Source organism: Vombatus ursinus, unplaced genomic scaffold (genome assembly GCF_900497805.2).
Source record: "Vombatus ursinus unplaced genomic scaffold, bare-nosed wombat genome assembly UNPS02014772.1, whole genome shotgun sequence".
Taxonomy (NCBI): Eukaryota; Metazoa; Chordata; class Mammalia; order Diprotodontia; family Vombatidae; genus Vombatus; species Vombatus ursinus.
This window is the reverse complement of record NW_020954550.1, coordinates 15,271,630-15,293,382: the sequence shown is the minus strand read 5'-3', so window position 1 is coordinate 15,293,382 and position 21,753 is coordinate 15,271,630. Positions and strand designations below refer to the sequence as shown.

General features: G+C 36.6%; 1 protein-coding gene across 2 annotated transcripts in view; it reads right to left on the bottom strand.

The window, feature by feature from the left end:
* Positions 1 to 21,753, bottom strand: part of ERCC8 (ERCC excision repair 8, CSA ubiquitin ligase complex subunit) — a 59,492-nt gene that overhangs the window by 4,567 nt on the left and 33,172 nt on the right. For both annotated transcript variants that reach the window (XM_027863513.1, XM_027863512.1), the window contains 3 exons: positions 20,586 to 20,710; positions 14,915 to 15,112; positions 11,000 to 11,083 (listed from right to left, as the gene is read on the bottom strand). In XM_027863513.1, coding sequence (XP_027719314.1) covers positions 11,000 to 11,083; positions 14,915 to 15,112; positions 20,586 to 20,710 — 407 coding nt within the window. The remainder of the gene's footprint in view (positions 1 to 10,999; positions 11,084 to 14,914; positions 15,113 to 20,585; positions 20,711 to 21,753) is intronic.

Here is a 21,753-nt window from a genome sequence, read left to right as displayed (position 1 = left end):
AGGAGGCTGGGATGGCTTTCTATCTGCATCATTAGAGGGAACTTCAAATGGATGACATTACAGATCCATTTGAGAACTGGGAGCTTCTTCCTTCTGGCATCTTAATTTTTTTAAGGTGGAAATTGAGGTTTGTGAAAGTTTCTGAGCAGATTTAAAGTAGGCAGATGGTTCTGTTCTTACCTTTGTGGTGAAAAGTGTAGCCCAAAGAGATTGGGGTGATGATACATGTAAAACGATGGGGCTACTGAATGTGGGTAGAGCCAACCAATGGTAAAATTCTCCTATAGGTCTAAACAGTTTTGGAATTTATATATAATCTTGAAAGTGGAGCCCTGTGTAGATGGCCTTTTCTTTATACATACCTATATGACATGCATATTCTTATAATGCCTGCACCCATAGGAATCTTTCAAAGAAAAATCACTAATGGACATAACTCTAATTCATTTTAATATAATATGACATATGACAATGAAAGTTACTACGAAGTTACATTCTAATCGGAATAATTTACAAGGGGACTGTGTTTTCATGTCTAAACTGAAAGCCATTGAGTATGACTTGTTTTATTTTTCCTCTATTCTATACTCTGTTTGTTTTGCTTTATTTCTGCTGTTGCTGTAAATGAAATGTCTTCAAGTAAGCACTAGAAAAGGGGTTTTACTCTCAGAAGTGCTGATGTAATTGTGTAACTGGGAAATAAACAGAAACCATCAGAGGCACACAGCTTTTTACTAAATTAAGCAATTTAATTTTCTTCTAATATCCTTTTTATACATAAGTCACAGTAGATTTACTTTTAATTTATTTTTATTGTTTTCATTTGGCAAGCTATTCTTATGCTATTTAACATGGCCTATTGTGTTATAACTTGGATTTAATATATATAGTAGTTCTAGCACAGTGGGATATGCTTATTAAATAATAATGTAAAATAAATGGTTAACCTAAATTATTTGACTATGTTTTGTTTTTTCAAAGTAGAAAATTTGCTCATTTGAGGCAGCTGTATGCTAAAACTGATCAAACCATAATAAACCAAATTAGACAGGTGTTGAAATCTGTAAGTAGTCATATGGCATTTGGCCAGCCACTTGAAAATTCATCAACATGTGCTTTCTTCCTCCCTTTCATTTGGGATAAGGCCAAGACAAAACAATTCACAAGCTCAGTACTATGGCCAAGTATCTCAGCTGTAAATTTAGCTGTGAAATATATTAAGTCAATAGCTGCAAAAAATGCTAACATATACACAGGCAATATATTACCACAAAAACTCTCTTTCATCCTGATTGCTTAAATAATGCTATTTTCATTTAGGAGCTAAATGCATGAATACATTTTATAGTAACAAACATTGCTCTGTCCCAAATTTTACTTCATTTTTATTTTGTAGAAATATATTTAATTTTAAATGCACCCTAAGTAAAACAATTAAACTAACGAAGATTCGTTTCTAATTGTGATTATTGTATCATTAACTCTGTTGTCAAGTGTTATCGCTTTTACTCTTTCAGACAGGAGGTCTTAATTCAGAAATTTAGCAGTGTCCAGATAACTAATTAGTATTATGTGGTGAAATGACTTTTGGTGAGCAAGACTATATTTTAAAAAGTAGAAAAAACATATGCTACTGTAGCTGGAGACTGATGGCACAGTCCTTGACTGGCATTGGTACTTAATAAACGTTTGTGGAATGAATGAATGAATGAAGAAATGACATTTCATTACCATGCATTCATTCAAAGTCAATCATTAAAGGTAAATGGCAAATAATTTTGGAAGACTGGGTACTCCAAAACTTTATTAGTTTTAAAAAACTTCTTCAAAAGACATGTAAAAAACATGGAAAAGAATCTGAAAAAATGTTAAACCATCCTAATAATCAGAGAAATGCAAATGAAAACAGCCTTGAGGTTATAACCTTGTGCTCATTCAGCCACCAATGATACTATAAGATGGGGAAACTCATTGCTGAAGAGAATGTGAAAAGAAACACACATTTACTCATGGTGGGTATAGCTGTGAATTGGTTCAATCATTATGAAAATAAAAATTTAGAACTATGTAAGAAAAGTTCCTAAATTGTTCAAACTCTTTGACTTTGAGGTTCCCACTATTAGAGGAAGATTACTGACAGCAAGAAAAAACGCATACGTGTGCTTACATCCAGCCTTTTTCTTTTATATTTATCCCATAGATTTCAGCCAGATTAATTTTCACATTACACAGTATTTTACATTTTATCTTAAATATTAGAGCTAGTTAAATAAAAAAAGTGCTATTACATACAAACAATCTTAATCTACCTCTCATTAAACTGGTTTCTTGATTCCAGTAATCTACGAAGAGATATACTACTTGGAAGATACATACTACCTTCTCCGAAACCTTTATTCTTATGAGTTGTACCTAACCCTGGCTTGCCCTTTTTCTTAGTTTAGCTTGTTGGACCCTTTGGAACATGAATTCTAGTGTTAACAAACTTTCCATTAATCTCAAACTTTTCTTCAACAATTCCTCAATCTTCTTGATGTAAGTGAAACCTAAATTTTTTGTAGGGATACCATATCTTTTGTAATCCTGACCACTGGTGGCTACCCATTCTCCCACTCCTCCTGATTCACAAAGCCTAGATGAGGGGTATTTAAAAACTTTTTGTTATCTACTGCCTCCAGACTATTCTTTTGTCACTCTCCTTTGAAATCTGTGCAATTTATTTATACTTTCTTCTTTTTCATGTCACTCTATTAATTTCCTAAATGACTTTAAGACCCTTATCACCATCTGGAACCAAAGTTCCTGGGATATCAATATTCATGTTGTTCCTTCTAATACCTAGCTCATAAAATTCCTTCACTTCCTCAATTCCAATAATCTCATCCCTGCTTTCCACTTCAGGTTCATACCTTTACTTTTTGATATCTTATGATACTGCAGCATCCTCCAAAATACTGAATCTTAAAATTCCATTCCCTAATACTGTTAGCAACAACAACTGATAATTAACACTTTGTAAATATGGTCTCATTTGATCCTTTGGACTGACCTCAGAAAATGTGAGTCAAAGCATGGAAATATGGGTCACATACAGGGGTGCACTGGTAAATGTTTAACAACTAGCTCTCCCCCCAAAAAATTAATATACACTATGTCATTAACATTTTCTCTATCAATTTCTTAAGTTTGGATAATTTACAAAATAATCAAGTTCTGATTTGTAACATTTGCTGATTTCTGAGGTGTAAATGTTCACACTGAAGAATAATTGACTCCCCTAAGTTACAAGCTATTTGGGGCCAGCTGCAATATACCCCTGCCATCCCACTCTTCCAGTGATAACTTTAGATTTATCTCTAACACAACCTCACCTACCCTTATCCCTGAACAGTCTCCAATTCAATCCCTTCCCTCTGTTATGTAAACTACCAATATCTTCAGGAAAAGAAGGTCCAGGGAAATTAAGAGAATTGCCGAAGATCATATGGTTAGTGGGAGAGCTTAAAATACAGCCCCAGAACTCAGAATACTCTTCATTTAGACTAGTGCTCTTTTTATAAAAGACAGTCTAGCCTAAAATGAAAGATTTTTCTAGCAATTCAAAAGTAAACAAAGGAAGAAAATAAACTCATTAGAACTTGATCTTATAAATAATTGATTATAATGAATCACAAAATTAATTGAAATTGGATTGAATGATAAGCACTGCAACTGAAATGGAAACTATTTAAGGACTAAACCTTCTTTCTTAGAAAACTCCAGAGGTAAAAAAGTATTAGGTAGTTTTCTAGTTACATAATCTAACCTGCCTGCCCTCAGATTCTAGTTCATCAATGAATATGATACTGTATTTTACAAAGCAATTATGTCAAGAATATAAAGAAAATAGAAAGTAAATTCCATTATATTTGCTACTCTTTTCAATATCTTCCATCTTGTTCATCATAGTACACTAACACTGTCTTTCTTAGATTAATATGTGGGTCTTTTAAAGGTAAGTCAGAATTGATGCCTTTTTTATTACTTAAGCATGCTTTCTATTTCATATTTTAAGTGAATAAACAGAGACGGTCTGATGTCTACAAACAAATCTTGTTAATTATGGAGAGGTTCACTCACCACCAGTAGGTTGGTTATTAGGTGATGAATTCTTTGGTTATGGTGACCTATTAGACAATCACAGTTTTTAGAAAGATGAACTTAATCACAGGTGAGTTTTTTGTACAATGACTGATTAACAAATATACTACTGAAAAAATGGAATCATGTTAATACTGATATTGTCACAAGGCTGCTAGACAAGAGGAAATTGTAACTAAAAGGAAAGATGATTCAAAGGATTTCTTAGAGAACAAACCAAAGAATCTGGTGCTTGTGCTCCCAAAGGCAATATGAAATTATCATTTTATTAGAAACTTGCTTATACTGAGTTAAAGTATTTGTGATAAGCATAAGCAAAAACACTATTCTGAAAAAAATCTGTTGGAAAAGATGAGCAAATAGAAAAATTCTAAGAAGAAATTGCCAATATTTCCCTCCTGTGACCCCAAAAGCCCACCGAACATATACTTGGATTCTCAATGAATGCATTCTTCCAGAAGTTAGTCAAAAGGTGCTAGAAAGGACGTGTGCTGAACAACATCTCAAAAAAAGAAGAAAAAAGAAAAAGAAAATGTCTGTCTTAACAGTCAAGAAATGATTAACGTGGAAATCATATTAAAATCAGTTATACAGATAATCAGTATTTAAGCAATGTAAAGAAGCTTCCACAACAAAGAGGTCTGAAGGGCCCAGAAACCAAGTCAGGCAACCAACACTTGATCTCTTTGCTATCAAAGTCAAGGGCAATACCAGCTTAGAACAAAAACTCATTTGTAAGGCATCATGCCAAGTGGGATGGCTAAAGATTAAAGAGTGATATTACTTCAGTAAACAGCAACTATTAATGGATGCAAATAAATCTTTGGTATTATAAGAAAACAGCTCTGAAAGACTACGTAAGTCTAATCATTGTAGTGACCAAACATGACTATAAGAAGTTGATGATGAAGTAGGCTACTCACTGCTTGGCAGAGAGGTGATGAAATAGAGGTAAGAATGAAATACAGATTTTCAGGCTTTGCCAATTGTTACTTATGTATTTGTTACAAGAGCTTTGATGGTGTGGAGAGGGAAACTGTGAGTTAATGAGTAACAAGAGATGAAAAAGAAAGAAAGAGTATCAATAAAACAAAAAAAAAACCACAGAAGTCTAAAAGATACTAAAAGGGAAATTATGTTACTACTATGTTGAATTTAGTACAAACTTAAAATAAACTTTATAGAATATAAATTCATCATTTCATATATGATCCTCTTTTCTGTTCCTCATATACTGAAATGTTTAAGTTCATACTTATACCAAAGTGGGTTATATCATTCAAATAGCATTCAAAAAGTATTCAAAGGTGAAATTATCAGGAAAACAATAGATGAAAAATGGTACAGATGTATGAGTGTTTCTCATACATCAAGCTATTTTCATTCTCAGTGATAACAGAAGTACCACATATGGACTCTAACACTTCAGACCCTGACGTGTGCTATGAGAGGAAGTAAAATGGCATTTAAAAAGATGAAGTAAGGAAAAGAACTGGATGAGACCAAGTATATATGGGGAGAGACAGAAAACTGAAGTGCAAATTCACTGAGCTATGTGGGTAGAGTGCCAGGTCTGGAGTCATGAAGACCTGAATTAAAATCTGGTTTCAAACACTTAATAGATGTGTGACCCTGGCCAATTAGTCTAAGTTAAAATATGTGAAGTACTTTGAAAACCTCAAAATGTTACATGAATGCTAGTTATTGTTACTATTATCATCATTATTTGGAATTTAAGGACCCAGGTTCAAATCTTGACTCTGTAACTTACTACCTGTGAGACCTCAGACAAGTCACCTAATTTTTTTGGGCCTCAGTTTATCCTCTATAAAATGGGGGGAGGAGTTAGATTCAATGACACAGCTGGAGAGAGCCCAGGAAGACTTGAGTTCAAATTTGCCATAGCACTCTCAAAAGACCATTATCGACCTATGCTGAAGCCACTGACCACATATGAGCTTGAAGTTTATCCCTCTCTAGCTGAACTTCCAACTGAAGAAGAGGTTTTGAATGCCATTAGGCTCCTTTTGTGTGGCAAAGCACCTGGTGCTGACTGTATTCCAGCTGAGATTTGCAAGGCGGGAGGGGTAGAAGGTCAGGGCTGTCCACTGCTCATACAAAAACTGACTGATATCTTCTGGGTGATAGGGCAAAAGGAGGTTATTTTACAGGAGTTCAAGGATGACTCCATTGTGCATCTCTATAAAGAAAAGGGAAACAGGTTGGTCCATGACAATCCACTCTCTCTTAGTCATTGCAGGCAAGATCCTTGCCAGAATCCTCCTAAACAGACTGATCCTTCACCTGGAAGATGGTCATCTACCTGAGACCCAGTAAGGTTTCAGAAAGGGCCAATGAATTGTCAAAACAGTGTTTGCTGCCCAACAACTCCAGGAGAAATGCTGGGAGCAGAACAGAGGTCTATACACAGTGTTTGTTGATCTGACCAAGACCTTTGATACCGTCAGGAAGATCATAGCAAAATCTGGTTGCCTGGAGAAGTTCGTCAGTATTGTATACAAGTTTCACGACTGCATGCTTGCATAGGTTCTAGATCAGAGTGGGGAACTTGTGGCCTCAGGATTTGACTAAATCCAAACTTCTCAGAACAAAGGTTTGGATTCAGTCAGAGGGCTGCACTTGAGGACCTGGAGGGCCACATGTGTCCTCGAGGCTGCAGGTTCTGCACCCCTGTTCTAGATAATAGACAATGCTCTCGAACTTTCCCAGTCACCAATGGACTGAAGCAAAGCTGTGTGCTTGGTCCCATGCTTTTTAGCATGATGTTTTCAGTTATGTTGTCAGATGCCTTCAATGAGGACAAAAATAGCATCAAGGTAAACTCCCAAATTGATGGTAAATTATTTAACTTGAAAGGCTACAAGCCAAGACTAAAGTGGAAGAAGAGTTGGTAAGGGACTTTTTGTTTGCATCTGATTGTGCACTCAATGCAGCCTCTGAGACTGAGATGCAACAAAGTATGGATTGATTCTCTGTCGCTTGTACTAATTTTGGCCTAATGCTAAATTGCTTCCATTTGAATTGTCTTAGGAAGATTCCGAAGATCACCTAGTAAGGTACCAGACACTGAGGTCCTTTCTCAAGCTAAACTGCCAAGCATTTAAACCCTACTACCAAGAGCACAACTCTGATGAGTTGGCCACATTATTTGAATCCATTTAAGTGCATGCTATCTGTATAAGTGCATGCTATCTGCCAGGTTGTTGTGAGGGCCAAAACAGAAGTTTTGAAATTTTGAAAAATAAACTTTAAAGCACATCATCATCATCATCATCATCATCATCATCATCATCATTTTTACTCCATCTCTCTTTTGCATCTTCAATCTAACCCTGGCTCCTCCTCTTTTGCCTAGGATTTTCATAATCTACAATAACCCATAATTCTTCTATCCTAAAAAAAAAAAGGCAACATCATCATCACCAAAAAATCTCCCATTGTTACTATTCTATAGTGGTTCTCTCCTCTTCCTAACCAACTGCTCAATTTTCAACTCCTTACAGTCTACTTCTTCTCATTCTAATTACACTGTTATCCTGAAGATGAGCAATGAACCCATAAGCACTAATTCCATCCCTCCTTTCCCTCCCCCCGCTCCCACCAATCCTCATCTTTCCTGCATCTTTGTATTTGCATTAATGTTACATTTGCTGATCACTCCTTCCTTCCTGAAACTCTTCTCTCCCTTGGCCCTTTCCTGACCACATGCCTGCCTCCTTGACCATTCCTTTCGTGGAGTTTTTTTATCACCCCTTCCCCTACTTGCACAGTAATGGTTCTCCAAACCTGTCTCTGGGCAAGTCCATTCACTCCATCATCAGCTGTCACTCAGTACAAATGCCTGCCTCCCAAGTCTGGTTCTATCATTCTGGAACACTAGATCCTCATTTCCAACTGGTGGTGAAAATACCACCTTCTGGAGACATCCTATTGCCATTTCAAACTCAATGAATCCTAAAACAAAAACATCAACTTGTAAAAACCTGCTTTTTCCTGTCTTATCTGTATAATGCAATTACCATTATTTTAGTTACCTAGGTTTGACCTAGATAATATGAGAGTAAAGCCACACATATTAAGTACACTAATTTGTATTTTCTGTATGTGTACAAACTTCGGTATCAATTCTGTATTTTTGTATGTGTAATCTACAAAAAAAGAAGTTTCTATTCTCATGATCCTGAAAACTAAAAACAAAACCTGGGGGTCATCTTTGACTCCTCCCTCTCCTGCTTCCAACATTTAATTTGTTGTCAAACCTTGATTAATCTATTTGGATATCTCTTAGATCTGTCTTCTCCTTTCCAACCCTACTGAAACTACTATACTGTAAACTACTATCACTTGGATTGTTGTAATAAATAGCTTGTTAACTAGTTTGCCCTTCTCTGCTTTCCCTTCTTCTAATCCACATAACACAGCTACCAAAATAATATTCCTAAAGCACAGCCATCACTGCAGTCACCTATTAAAAAACCTTCCATTGTTCCCCATTATTTTTGAAAAGAAGTCTAAACTCCATGGTATTTAAGTTAATGGGCCCTCACCTATCTTTCTGGACTCACTTGGTTCATTCTGTCCATCTACAAATTTGATGAGCATACCATTTATGTATTTATTCAAATCACTCATAGAAACATTAAACAGCAATGAACCAAGCACAGATCCCTGGGGCTTTCCACTGAAGAGCTCTTCTCACAATGTCATTAAGCCATTAATAATGATCCTCTATGTCTGGCCATCCTACCTGATGTGAAAGCAATCTGACTGCATTATTGTTAATCCACCTCCCTATCACCTTCACAAGAATAGCATGAGATTCTTTATCAAAAGTGTCACTAAAATCTAGGCCAATTATGTTGACAGTATTCTACTCATATACTAGTTCAGAAATCCTGTCAAAAAAAGGAAATGAGGTTAGTTTGGCATGTCTTCTTTGTGATGAAGCCATGAGAGCTCTTTGTAATCACTGCTTTCATTTCCAAATGTTTGCCAGGTACCAGTAATGATGTGTTCAGAATTTTCCCAGGAAACTAAGTCAATTTCACTGGCCTCTATTTTGCAAACTCTCTCTCTCTCTATCTCTCTCTCTCTCATCACTGTCCTTCAATCTTGTAGTACCTCTCATTTTCTATGGTCTTTCAAATACTACTAACTACAGCCTAGCAATCCCAGCTGCCAGTTCTTTAAGGCCCCAAGGATGTATTTCACTGGAGCCAGGTGACCTGAATTCATCAAAGGCAGCCAGGTGCTCTCTTACTATCTCCTCAATTATGTTGGGTATGAAAACCCCTGTTAGTCATCTGTGTTTTGCCAAGGACAAAGGTCCTTCTCATTTGCAGAGAAAACAGAAACAAAATAAGAATTAAATAGCTCTACTGTCTTTCTGTTGTCATTTACCTTGGTCCAATATGCCCCAAGCTAGGGTCATACCCATCCTTTCCCCCACCCAAATAAAGGTTTAAAAACCCCTTTTTGTTGTCCTTAGCTTTATTAGTCTCTTTAAACAAATCCCATTTTTCCTCCTCATTACAATTTCCTACCCTATTTATTCAGAATTTTTTCTTATTTATTAAGAATTTCATTCTTGAGCATCTCTCATTCCTCCTGGGCTGCCTTCTCCTAAAACTATTAGTGCATGAGATTCTACTTATCTTTTCTCTGAAACCTTTGAAACATATTTTTCACCCTATTTTATGGTTTTCTTGATATTAAATAAATGGTAGAACTAAAACCTTTCTATTACATGCTTCGAGGAATCTTACATAATTTAATAGATGACTGGGAAGTACCTTGATGTAAGAGCACCTTTAAGGTGAAGGTTTGCCCTACTAATTCAAATGCTCTTTTTTAAGTCAACAAAGAATAAATACATGGTGGAACCTTATATTCTTTGTACACTTTATACCATCTAGAGAGAAAGATAAGATAATTTGTGGAGAGAGACTGAAATAACAACTGGAGGAAGGGGGTTCCAGGTAGGTTTTGAGCAAGAGGTGGTATCTGGTCTGAGCCTTGAAGAAAGTTGGGATCATAGAATCATAGCTTTCAAGACGTAAGGGAGCTTGGAGGCCACCTAACTCAATTCTCTCATTTTACAGATGAGGAGGTTATGTAACTTGTCCAAGGTCACAAAGGAAGTAAGAGAGAAAGGTAGGATTTGTACCCTGGCTCTGACCCCAAATCCTGAACATTTTCATCTGTACTCCAGGCCACATCAAGAAATCTAAAAGTAGGAGCTGACTGGGTGAGGGGCATTGCAGGAACAGGAAGCAAAAGGCAAACACAGTACCTCACAGAACTAAACAAATATTTTAGGCTAAATTGAAATAGGTAATGACTACCAACTTAAGCCTGATTAGCCTAAGTGAAGTACTCTTTTTTCTAGTGATTAATACATTCCATGACTTTTCATTTAGCCTCTTCTACTATATCCTATTACTTGGAATACTATAAATTTACAGTTACTAGAGTTACTTGAGTACCTAGCAGGTAAGTAATGTTGAATTATGTAGGGATAGGGATTAGGCCTGTGATTTCATTGGCATAGGGAACTCCCAGGTGAGGAAACTCCCTCTACCAACACACTTTAATGTTTTTCTGCTTCTATAATTACAGAGCTTCGTAGGGCACTGAAAGTTTTAAGTAACTTTCCTAGGGGTCACAAAGCCAGCACGGGTCAGTGTTGAAATTTGAACTTACATATTCCTGGCTTGGAGGCTGACTCTTTATTAAATATATAAAATAAATACAAAAACTTATGAAAAACAAAATAATAAAATTTGTCCACCTAATTCTTTACTATGTAAAATTTACAATTCGTAAAAAATATACTTACCTCATCATCTTCATCAGGGAGGGGTTCACGTAAAGCTGGCACCCAAGCAAGAATATTGCAATCTCTGCTACCACTATAAAGTTCCTATGATACAGAATGCAAAGATGTGACAGTGGAGAATGTTAAGACTTAGAATGAATCTGAAATTGACTAGTATTTCCCCATATTTTTAAAATGTAGAATTCTTAAGACAATAGTCCTACTATGACTGAAAAAGTTATGTTACTGACATTGAATTATATGCTTTTTCAAACTATCTTTTACTCCATTTATTTTTGTTAATATTACCAGATTCTGCAGAAAGGAGATTTTCCTTATCAAAAAAAAAAAAAAGGAAACAATAGCATAAATCTCAGATGAAAAGTATTTTCCCTTCTTCCTTGACTCAGGTATTAAAGGATACCCTTTGGATACTACAAGAGGCAAACATCAAATGACTACACATTAAATAGACTACTAGTATTTCTATCAGGGCAGAGAGGCAGCCCTGTAGATGGAGTGCTGGGCTCAGAGTCAGGAATACTTATTTCCCTGAGTTCAAATCAGCCACTTACTAGCTGTGTGTGACCCTGGGCAAGTCACTTCGCCCTGTCTGCTTTAGTTTCCTCATCTGTAAAATGAGCTGGAGAAGAAAATGGCAAACCACTCTAGCACCTCTGCCAAGAAAACCCCAAACGGGGTCACAAAGAGTCTGAAAGGATTGAAGAACAAAATTTATATCTGTACACTAGTCATATAGTAGTATGAGAGAAGTAGCATGTACTCAGCTGAAAGAACAGAAGACTACTTTTCCATTTAAACAGACTTTGCTGCATACTAGAAAAAAAAAGGGAAAAGATATGCAGTGGAGAAACAAAGCTGGGGCACTCCCTTCATAAGCAGGATTTACAACTTGTGTAGCATGTGTCCCTTGTGTCTGCCTTAAAGTTCAATGCTAATTTTTAAGTGTGAATATGAGAATATTGTTTTACAGGGGACAGTACAGAATTTTCAAGTGTGGATTTCAATTTAATTCTAAAAAGTAAAAGTTTATTAAGCACCTACTATATGCCAGACACAGTTCTAGGCACTGGATATACAAAGAGAAAAATGAAAGAGTCCCTGTGCTCAAGGATTTCATGTTCTAATGGGAAGAAACAACATGCACACAGATAAGTAAATACAAAACAGATAAACATACACACTTATACCAGGCCTGTGATTTCTTGGTATTAAAGTCCCAATGAGGAAACACCCTCTATTAATGTACATTAGCACCTGCTTTGCAACTTCAGAATTAGAGCATCTACTAGGGGAATGGAGAGGTCAAGGCGGTTGCTAAGGGTCACAAAAACAAAGCTGATCAGGGGTAAGAATCAAATCCAGCTGTTTCTGATCCAAGGGCCAGATATTTTTCCACTATGCCACGTGCCTCTTCAAAATATAAACAAAAAGTAATTTCTGGGGCATGGTGGAATAGAATGCTAAAAACTAGGGGGATAAAGAATATGTGTAGAATATGGACCTTGAACCAAGATTTGAAGGGAATTAGGGATTTCTTTTCTTTTTTTTGGAGGGGGGGTTAGGCAATGGGGTTAAGTGACTTGCCACACAGCTAATAAGTGTTATGTGTCTCAGGCCGAATTTTTTGAACTCAGGTCCTCCTGAATCCAGGGCCAGTGCTTTATCCACTTCGCCACCTAGCTGCCCCTAAGGGAATGAGGGATTTCAAGAAGCGGAGGTAAGAATGGGGACAGTTTATGCAAAGGAATGAAGTCAGGTTATGGAGTTAAGGTCCACAATTTAGCATGCACAGGTTATTAGATGTAGGTTAGGTTAGGTAGAGGACAGAGTGCATATGATATCAGTATGGAAAGATAGGTTAGAGCATGAAAAGTATTAGATACTGAACAAAGCTTACATTTTATCAGAGGCAGAAGGGAGCCCCCAAGGATTGCTGAGCAGAAAAATGACAAGAGCAAACTTGTTGCTTTAGGAACACCAGTTTGGCACTTGTATGGAAGATGGATTGGAGAGGAGGGGAATGTGGGGCTATAATTGGTAGCAAAGAAGAGGCAACTACAATAGACCAGGTGAGGGGACAAGAGCCTGAACAGGGTGGTAACTGTGTGAGTAGAGATGGGAAAAGAAGAGTAGAAGGAAGAGAGGGAAGGAAGAAGAGAAGAAGAAAAGAGGAAGGAAAGAAGAGAAGGAAGGAGGGAAGGAGAGAAGAGTGAAAGGGAAGAAGAGAAGGGAGGGGGATAGGGAGGGAAGGAGAGAAGAGAAGGGAAGGAAGAAGAGAGGAAGGAAGAAAAGAAGAGAGGTAAGAAGAGAGGAAAAGAGGAAGGAAATAAACATTTATTAAGCACCTACCAGGCCCTGTGCTATGTCTTTTACACATATTATCTTATTTGATCCTCACAAATGTGGCAGTTAGGTGCAATTATTAATACCATTTTACAGTGGAGAGAACTGAGGTAAACAGAGGTTAAGTGACTTGCCCAGGGACTGAGGCCACAATTGAACTCAGGTCTTCTGGACTCCAGGCCCAGCACTCTACCCTCTACATCATCAAGCTGTCTCTAAATGAATGCCTCCCTTTGTGTCTTATTATTAAAATTAGAAATATTAGTTTAAACAGTTAAATACTGCACTTATCCATACTGTCTTTCATTTGGGGAGCTCGAAACCCAGATTTGACATGGTTTCATCAGGCAGGTAGTGTAAAAGTCATTAAAACAAAAGGAAGAAACTAAACACATTAGTGCAAACAAAGTAGATAAGATTATAGTACCTATTAGTAATAAAGTCACTGGGACACGCTTACTTGAATGGCAGACAAATCTCAGAGGAAAACCAGTTACTATCATCATCAATTTATATTTGTTGAAGATGTATTCACATGCTCTATAAAAATCCTTATTTCTACTCTCAAGACCTTACAAAATAAGAGCACTCACTAAATATAAGACATATAACAAGAAGTAAAAGCCACATTCAGTGGACTAGAATGTTGACAGGTCTTTTTTACGGGGGCTGGAAAACAAAAATCACTCCCTTAAAATGCTTAAGGGGGGGGTAACCTCCAAGAATTCTCTAAAAAACAATCTCAAAAAGAAATATCTGTATTAGCATGTTTTCCTTTTACATATTTATAACTATATTCCTCTTCAGAAATTACAAAGGAATCTGTGGGGAAGAGATATTTTGCTAAGGAATAAAGCTAGGAAGTGAAGATATCTTAGTTACAATCTGCCCGGAAGGTGGGACAGTGTGGAGAAGGTAGTGTTTAAAATTCAAGAAGTTAGGAGATCAGGATAGATAGATATGACTTAAACACAAAAATAATCTAAACTGTCAGCAGGAAGTATATAAATACCACTACACCACAAAAACCGTATGTAGAGAAACTTAGTAAAACTGCTAGTGATACGTTGTGCTCCCACATGGCATATCAAGAGATACTGCAACCATATTTCATAGCTCTGCTGGAAGACAGAGTTTGGGGACATAGTTAATCCCTTGAGTGAGAATAAAATGTGAGAAAGGAAAAAGCCCATATAGAAAAACAATATATTGAGTCACTGGTTTTGAAAAAAAAATCAATGAAATAACCCTAAAGAAATATTTTTATTTTTATTTTTATTCATAATTATCTCATTCCCTCCCCCAAACACTACTTACAGGAAAATACCTTCTGTAAAACCCAATAACAGTAAGATTATTAATTGACAAATAAATGGAGTCCATACGCAGAGCAAAGTTAATTTTTTCCAATTAAGTCACACACTATTATCTTAGATTTATCTATGTCTCTAACTTAAGTCTGGTTTCCAATTGGAATTCTAGAGGAGCAAATCACAATCCACTATTTTACGCACAACTGGTCTGGCAAGCTGCCTGAGCATTTTAAATTCCCTTAAGTACTTCACTTACCTGGAAATTAGGTTGAAATACACAGCAGTCAACAGTATTATAATGTCCCCTAAGCATAGTTATCAGTTCTCCTGAGTAAACTGTATAAACAGCAATGGTGCTACCATATGGTACAAAGACAAATTCTGGACTGCAGCCATGAGAGATGGTAAATTTCAATCCTTTTCTACTTTCATTACAGACTTTACCATAGTTTACCTGCAAGAGTCAAGACCACAGAAAATTAGTCATTACCTGCTTCTAAATGATATATTTCAAAATGTGAACATTTAATAGTTTTCATAGCTACTCCTCGAAAAAATATTCTTCTACTTAGAATATCCTTTCCCATAATGATCAGTTTTATCAATTCAAATTCAGTTTCCCTCATGTGACCCTTGCTTTTTTTAGAGAATAATCAATATCATTTTATAATCTTACTAAGAAAACCAATGTCATTAAGACAAATTGACATTAAATATTACGATATATAAATAAAACCAATTCTCAATTATTCAAGAAATATTCAGACTACTTAGTTCTCTTCTGTATGGCCTCGTGATATGTTAACACCTCCACTAGACAGTTAAAGTGATTACGGTCTTCAGGAGGTTTTCTGGGACAAAGGTTGAACCCCATGGATATAAATTGGGGGATAATCTTTGGATTTATATTGTTCATATTTACTTTTCCCATGGTTATAACAACCTATCTTTAGCTGGCCAGTGTGTAGGGAGAAGTGAGGGAGTAACATAAACACTAAGGCACAAAGGAATATTTTGAAAATTTGGAGGGATACCACTGGTATACTTGTTCCTTACCCACCACTTAGAATACAATGTGACAAAACATGCTATGGAACTTGTGGCCTGACATAAATCCATAAGAGTTTTTGGCCTGATTCTTCCCTTTGAGTTCTGCAGGAATACTCTCCACAAAAGGACAGAAAGGAAGCCTTTTCTGCCCTGGCAGGTTCTCAGCTGCATGGCAGAGGCTCTGCCCTGCTGCCCCTCTGGTTATTCAGATTATGGGCTGATCACTTCCAGTGCAAGCTGGAAAAATGCCTGGAAGTGTCACTTAGAACACTGCCCAATTTCTAACACTTTCTAGAGAGTTATCCAGATATGAATGATCAGCTCTCTCCCAAATCTCCAAAGAACTATATGTTGGTAGTCAACTTCCAATCTTCGTTTGGGCCCTCTGAATCAGATCTATGATATCTTTGGTACGGTTTTGTCTCTGCTGATACAAATGACATCTCCTCTGCTTTCTTATCCCATTTAGTTCTCATTAATGTTTTTCTCATAAATACTCAATAGAACCTCATCCCAAAGTGCTAGACATTCTCATCCTATTATTTTTGTATCTTGGAAATATGAATACTCCATTTCAGATATCAATCTGTTTTCACCCATTCTTGCTATCTGATAATCTATCTTTTCCTAGTCATAAATATTATGGATGTCATTTATGTCAATTCTTGACTTGCAAGTCCAAAATGGAGAGATGTTAACACTCTACAAGTTGCTTATGCTCACTATACATCTCTCCATTGCCCTTTGAGTGATAAAATTTGCCATTAAAATTCTGCTAAAATCAGTGGTCCATGATTTATGGTCACAAGAATTGTCGTGTTAAAGGGACAGGCTTTGGTAGTGGTGAGTGATTTGGGTACTGTACTGTTTCTAAAATGTAATCCAGTTGATTTCTTCCTTTTCTCAGATTTTAGGTTTAGCTCATCATGCATCTGCAACACCTGTCTAACATAAAATAGTCTCCAGGGTATAGTGGTGGGGGGCGGGGGTGGGGGGTGGGGGGGAGGAAGCTAGGAAGTGGCAGAAGGTATTGAAAGTCAGTGTCAAAAGTATAGCCAGGTAGCTGTTCACAAGGAAGAGAACATCTATGAGAAATAGCAAGACCCAAAGCAAAGTTATGTACCTAAATATCTAATGATCTAGATAGATCTATATTGATGTCTATATACCAAATCCTAAGTCATGCTTTTTTACTGGGAATCAGTCTGTACAGTATCTGAATAAGAAACGGTGGTGGTGGTGGTGGTGTGGGGTGTGTGTGTGTGTGTGTGTGTTTGTGTGTGTGTGTGTGTAAAAGACCAGTAATTCAGTGAGGCTGCTCTAAATCCAGTGACATGCTTCAGAATATTCTGTTGAGATTATTCTCTTTCTCAAGCTCACTTTATTAATTAAAAATGGACAAGCCTCAGCTGGCAGACTGTAGTCTTGCCTCTGTCATTGTGCTGCATGACCCTGGACAAGTCACTTACCTTCTCTTTGCTTCAGTTTCTTCATTTGTTAAATGAAGGGGTTGGACAAAATGAGTTCTGAGGTTCTACTTCATACTAAAATTCACCCAGTTGCATTGTAGGCTCCTTGAGGACAGGAACAGTTTTATTTTTGTCTCTATATCACTAGTGTTTCACACAGTGACCTTCTGTAAGGCAGGTATTTAATAGATGTTTGGTGACTTAAAGTTCTAGAAATGTTCAAGAATGAAAATGATAAAATATTTCAATCTCAGGGTACACTATGCTAACTTTCAGGAGAATGATCTTTAAAAATAATGTAAATACAAAAGAACACTTACAGCACATTTATGGTATTTTGGGCTACTGTGTGACTGCAGTTAAGATAATGGCTCTTTTAAAATACAGATATATAAAAATTCACATATAGCACTGTGGTTTTACAACCAAAATAATATTAATTTCCCTGTTTCTTTTAGATGTCATTGTCTTAGGCTTACTGATTATAAAGATCTGTGTGTTAAGATACTACTTAGAAAAACAAAGGAGTCTTAAACAGGTGGAGGATACAAGTGCAGAACGTGGCATACCTCTGATCTTGCCACATCACCCACAAACGCGCCACCTCCATGTTCAAGAATTCTGAAATCCCCTTATCCAACCACAGTCTATTGGCTTTCCACATCTCCCACCCCTTATCTGACTCTTTATCCACACCACTACTTCAATTCTTTGACACTTCAGTTCTTTCCAAGGCCAACTCCCCTGCACTCTCCTTCCTATCTTGACCTTTTTATGAATCAATTCAACTGTATACTGTCCTCTTGAGTCCCTAGCCCCTTATCATATTATTGATTGTGCCCTGCCAAGCCTCAGCTTTGGATCATTCCTATCATCTACCACCTTTGCTCCTACACACATGCTGCTAAATGATGGTGGAAAAAGTCACTCAATCATTCTGACTGGGTCCACTAAAAATTTGTTACACAACCTCAACTGGGCCCTCACTGTTGCTATGCAATCCTTCTGCAACTCCCTTATCAACTCACTACCCCACTTTCCACAGTAGCTCTTCTGAACCTTTTCATCCCTCCTCAAATATCCCATGGTTCCCCTTCCCCCACCCTCTGAGCTGAGAACCCACATATACAGAAAAATTGACGCCATTCACCTCAAGCTTCCTCTTCTTCATCTCATATCACACATCAAAAATAGAACTCATTATCTTTCCCCCTGAACCCTTTGCTCCTCCTAACTTCCCTAACACTGCAGAGGGCAACATCATCCTCCCCAGTCCCCAAGGTTCACAGCTAGGAGTCATTTCTAGATTCCTCACTCTCTCTCATTCCTCATATCCAAGCTGTTGCCAATGCCTATCAGTTTCACCTTGGCAACACCTCTCTAACATGCCCCCTTCTGTCCTATGGCCACCACTATGGTATAGGCCCTTATCGCCTCATGCTGGGACTATTCCAATGGCCTGTTGGTGCATTTGCATACCTCATCTATTCCCTTTTTGATCCATCCTCCAATCAACCACCAAAGTGATTTTCCTAAAACACAGGTCCAAACAAGTCATCCCTTCTACTCTATCAACTCCAATGACTCTCTATGGCCCCTAGGGTCAAATACAAAATGCTCTGTTTGACATTCAAAGTCTTTCATAACCTAGCTCTCTACCTTTCCAATCTTCTTACACCTTCCTCCACCACATACTCTGTGATCTGGTGACACTGGCCTCCTGGCTGTTCCATGAACAAGACCCCTCAATCTCTTGGCTCCTGGCATTTTCTCTGGCTGTCCCTTTTTTCTAGAATGCTTTCCCTCTTCATCTCTGCTTCCTGGCTTCCTTTAAGTCCCAACTCAAATCCCATCTTCTCCAGGAAGCCTTTCCTAATTCCTCTTAATTCCAGTGCCATCCTTCTGTCAATTATTTCTTATTTATCCTTTATGTAGATTGTTAGTACATAGTTGTTTGCTTGTTTTCTCTTTAATTAGATTATGAGCTCCTTGAGGGCAGAGACTGTCTTTCACCTTTTTTTGTATCCCTAGTCCTTAGCACAGTGTCTAGCACATAATAGGTGCTCAATAAATGTTTACTGACTGATTGTCACATGCTGTCAGATATAGTTGATCTCTTAGGTCTGTTTTGCTGAAATGTTTGCCTTTGCCATAAGGGAGTGTTCAGTGTGGTGGGGAATGATAATGGTGAAAGACTATGATGTTTAAAAAAACAAACAAAAAACCAAAGGGCATACACTTTTAAAATGGAGAGGAATAGAGCAAACTGGAGAAAAGGAAGAGAGGAAAGATGGAAAGGGCAATGAGAAATTCAGAGGTACATAGGAAGATGTATGAAATAACAGTATAACTTTGATTTTGTCCTAGATGCTTAAGTGATTAAAGAATCAGTATTTAAAAAAAAAGAAATTGATGAGTTCATCCTTGAAGGACTTATCCAATATTAAGATAACTTAGTTACAAATACATATAGTTCCTCCTTGTGTCACAATGTGTTCCTGTAACCCATGCTATGTGTACTATAATCTCGAAATCATTTACTTACATGTTATATAAATTTATGCATTGTGCTCATTATTTTAAATGCTTTGATAAACATGTCATTTGCCTATGCTGCCTTTCTAAATGAGAAGAGCAAATCAAGTCCTCTCAGGGTCATAGTGCAAGGTAATAGAGACAGAATTAGAATTCAGTTTCTGAGTTTCTAATCTGTGGTTTAGCTGAGTCAGAGTCTCCTGAGAGAATATAAAGGGAATAATATGCTCTAACATAATCTAGACATAAATGACTTTGGCCTTTCTCGAGTAAAATCAATAGTAATAATGATTATTACAATGACATTAGAAGCATCTGGAAGGGAGTAGTTAGCCAGTACAGATGCTAAAACAAAGGGATAATAAGATTAATATTAACTCCTATAAAATGGCTTGGAAGATGTCTGAGTTAGCACCAATTACAGAACTTTATAAGACAATTTTGGAAGGTACTAAAATGTGCACAAGGATGACAGGATTTTTAGCCAAGAAAAAAAATAAAGCACTGCCATAGAAAGGTATTTCTAATTAGCTGCCATCCAGGAATCCATTTCTTTCTTTCTTTCTTTTTTTTTTTTTTTTTATCAAATTCATTCTGTAACCTTACAAACACATAAGGCATGATATGAATTTGCTAGGTATTAAATTTTTATTAAAAATAACTGCTTGGTTGTTTTGAGAATTTATTATCTGTCACCTGATGGTGCACTTATAATATGAAATGTTTATATTTAACTTTATTTTAGATAAGAGCAATAGCTGTGGTTCAATGAAAGGTTATATGGTTAAATTTAAATGACCTAAGTGTACACTGATGAGCTATTTTTAAATTGAACATCCTCAACTCCATTTCAAACTCCATCAGATATCTTACTAGTGTGTTTTCTCCATTGGAACTATTCCAGAGCCTCATTCGATCATCCGTTCCGGTAGTCAGAAGGTGAAGCCCATCTCTTGTAAAGCACAGGCCATTAACTCTTCCATTATGGGCTGTGTTTGCTACCATGAAAAATAAAAACAGTTCAGTTTTTAGTAGATTCAATCCTAGAAAAAACAGTCAATATATATTCAATTTTTAACATTATCTAGGCATATTAAAAGGCATTGCTGTCGATAACAATTTGAAGTGAATAAAAGCAACTATCAATAAACAATGCTTTAATTTTCATAAGGATGTGAACTAGAATAATGAAACACAAAAATGTTGAAGGAAAAATAGGGAAAATTAAGAGAGCAAAAAAGATGTTAAATCCAGTATGACTGGATTTGTTCAGAGAGTAAAGTTTACCAAATGCTTGGATATCAAGCTTCATTTCAGCTAGTAGTGAAAACCACTTAATTTTCTCTCCCTTCAATGTTTCCATCTCTAGCCATTTAATGAAAATCAGCCAATATTATTATACATAAAATGTGATGGAAAGAATAAATGTTATATCAAAGGAAGGACAGCTGTTCTAGTCTTAAAATTAACATGACTGCAAACATATGTCTTTGTCCTGAGATAGTACAGTTCCCTTAATAATGTGATTCTACTTCTCTCTTTGAAAACTTGTTTCTAAAGGTAGCATGCGATTTTACCATTTAATCAAATAATTAATTTCCAGGCAATTCTGAATCAAATTTCAAACTACAATAAAAATAAAACTATAAAAATGCAACTGATGTACTTTGTCACCTGGATTCCTGCTGATTCATATTCAGCATATCTTGCACTTTTTATGCTGACACAATGAATATGAAATCCTGCTATTTCTTTACTTTACAGTGGGCTTCCTAAGTGGCATTCTCTGTATTTGCATTTCTTAAGTACACTTACCTAAGACTATTATAATAGTGGCCAAAGGGAAAAAAATAGGACAAATTGGTTCAGAGATGTTTCTATAATTCAAAATTCAGAGGCAATTAGAAGTTGTCATATTGCTCATTCACCAAATGATTTAATTTAGCTTTGTACAACCTGATCTGGGATTTCTGATGGATGCCCTTTTCCCCTCCATCTATAAAATGTGAAATTTAACATACCAATATTTTTGCCATTTCAA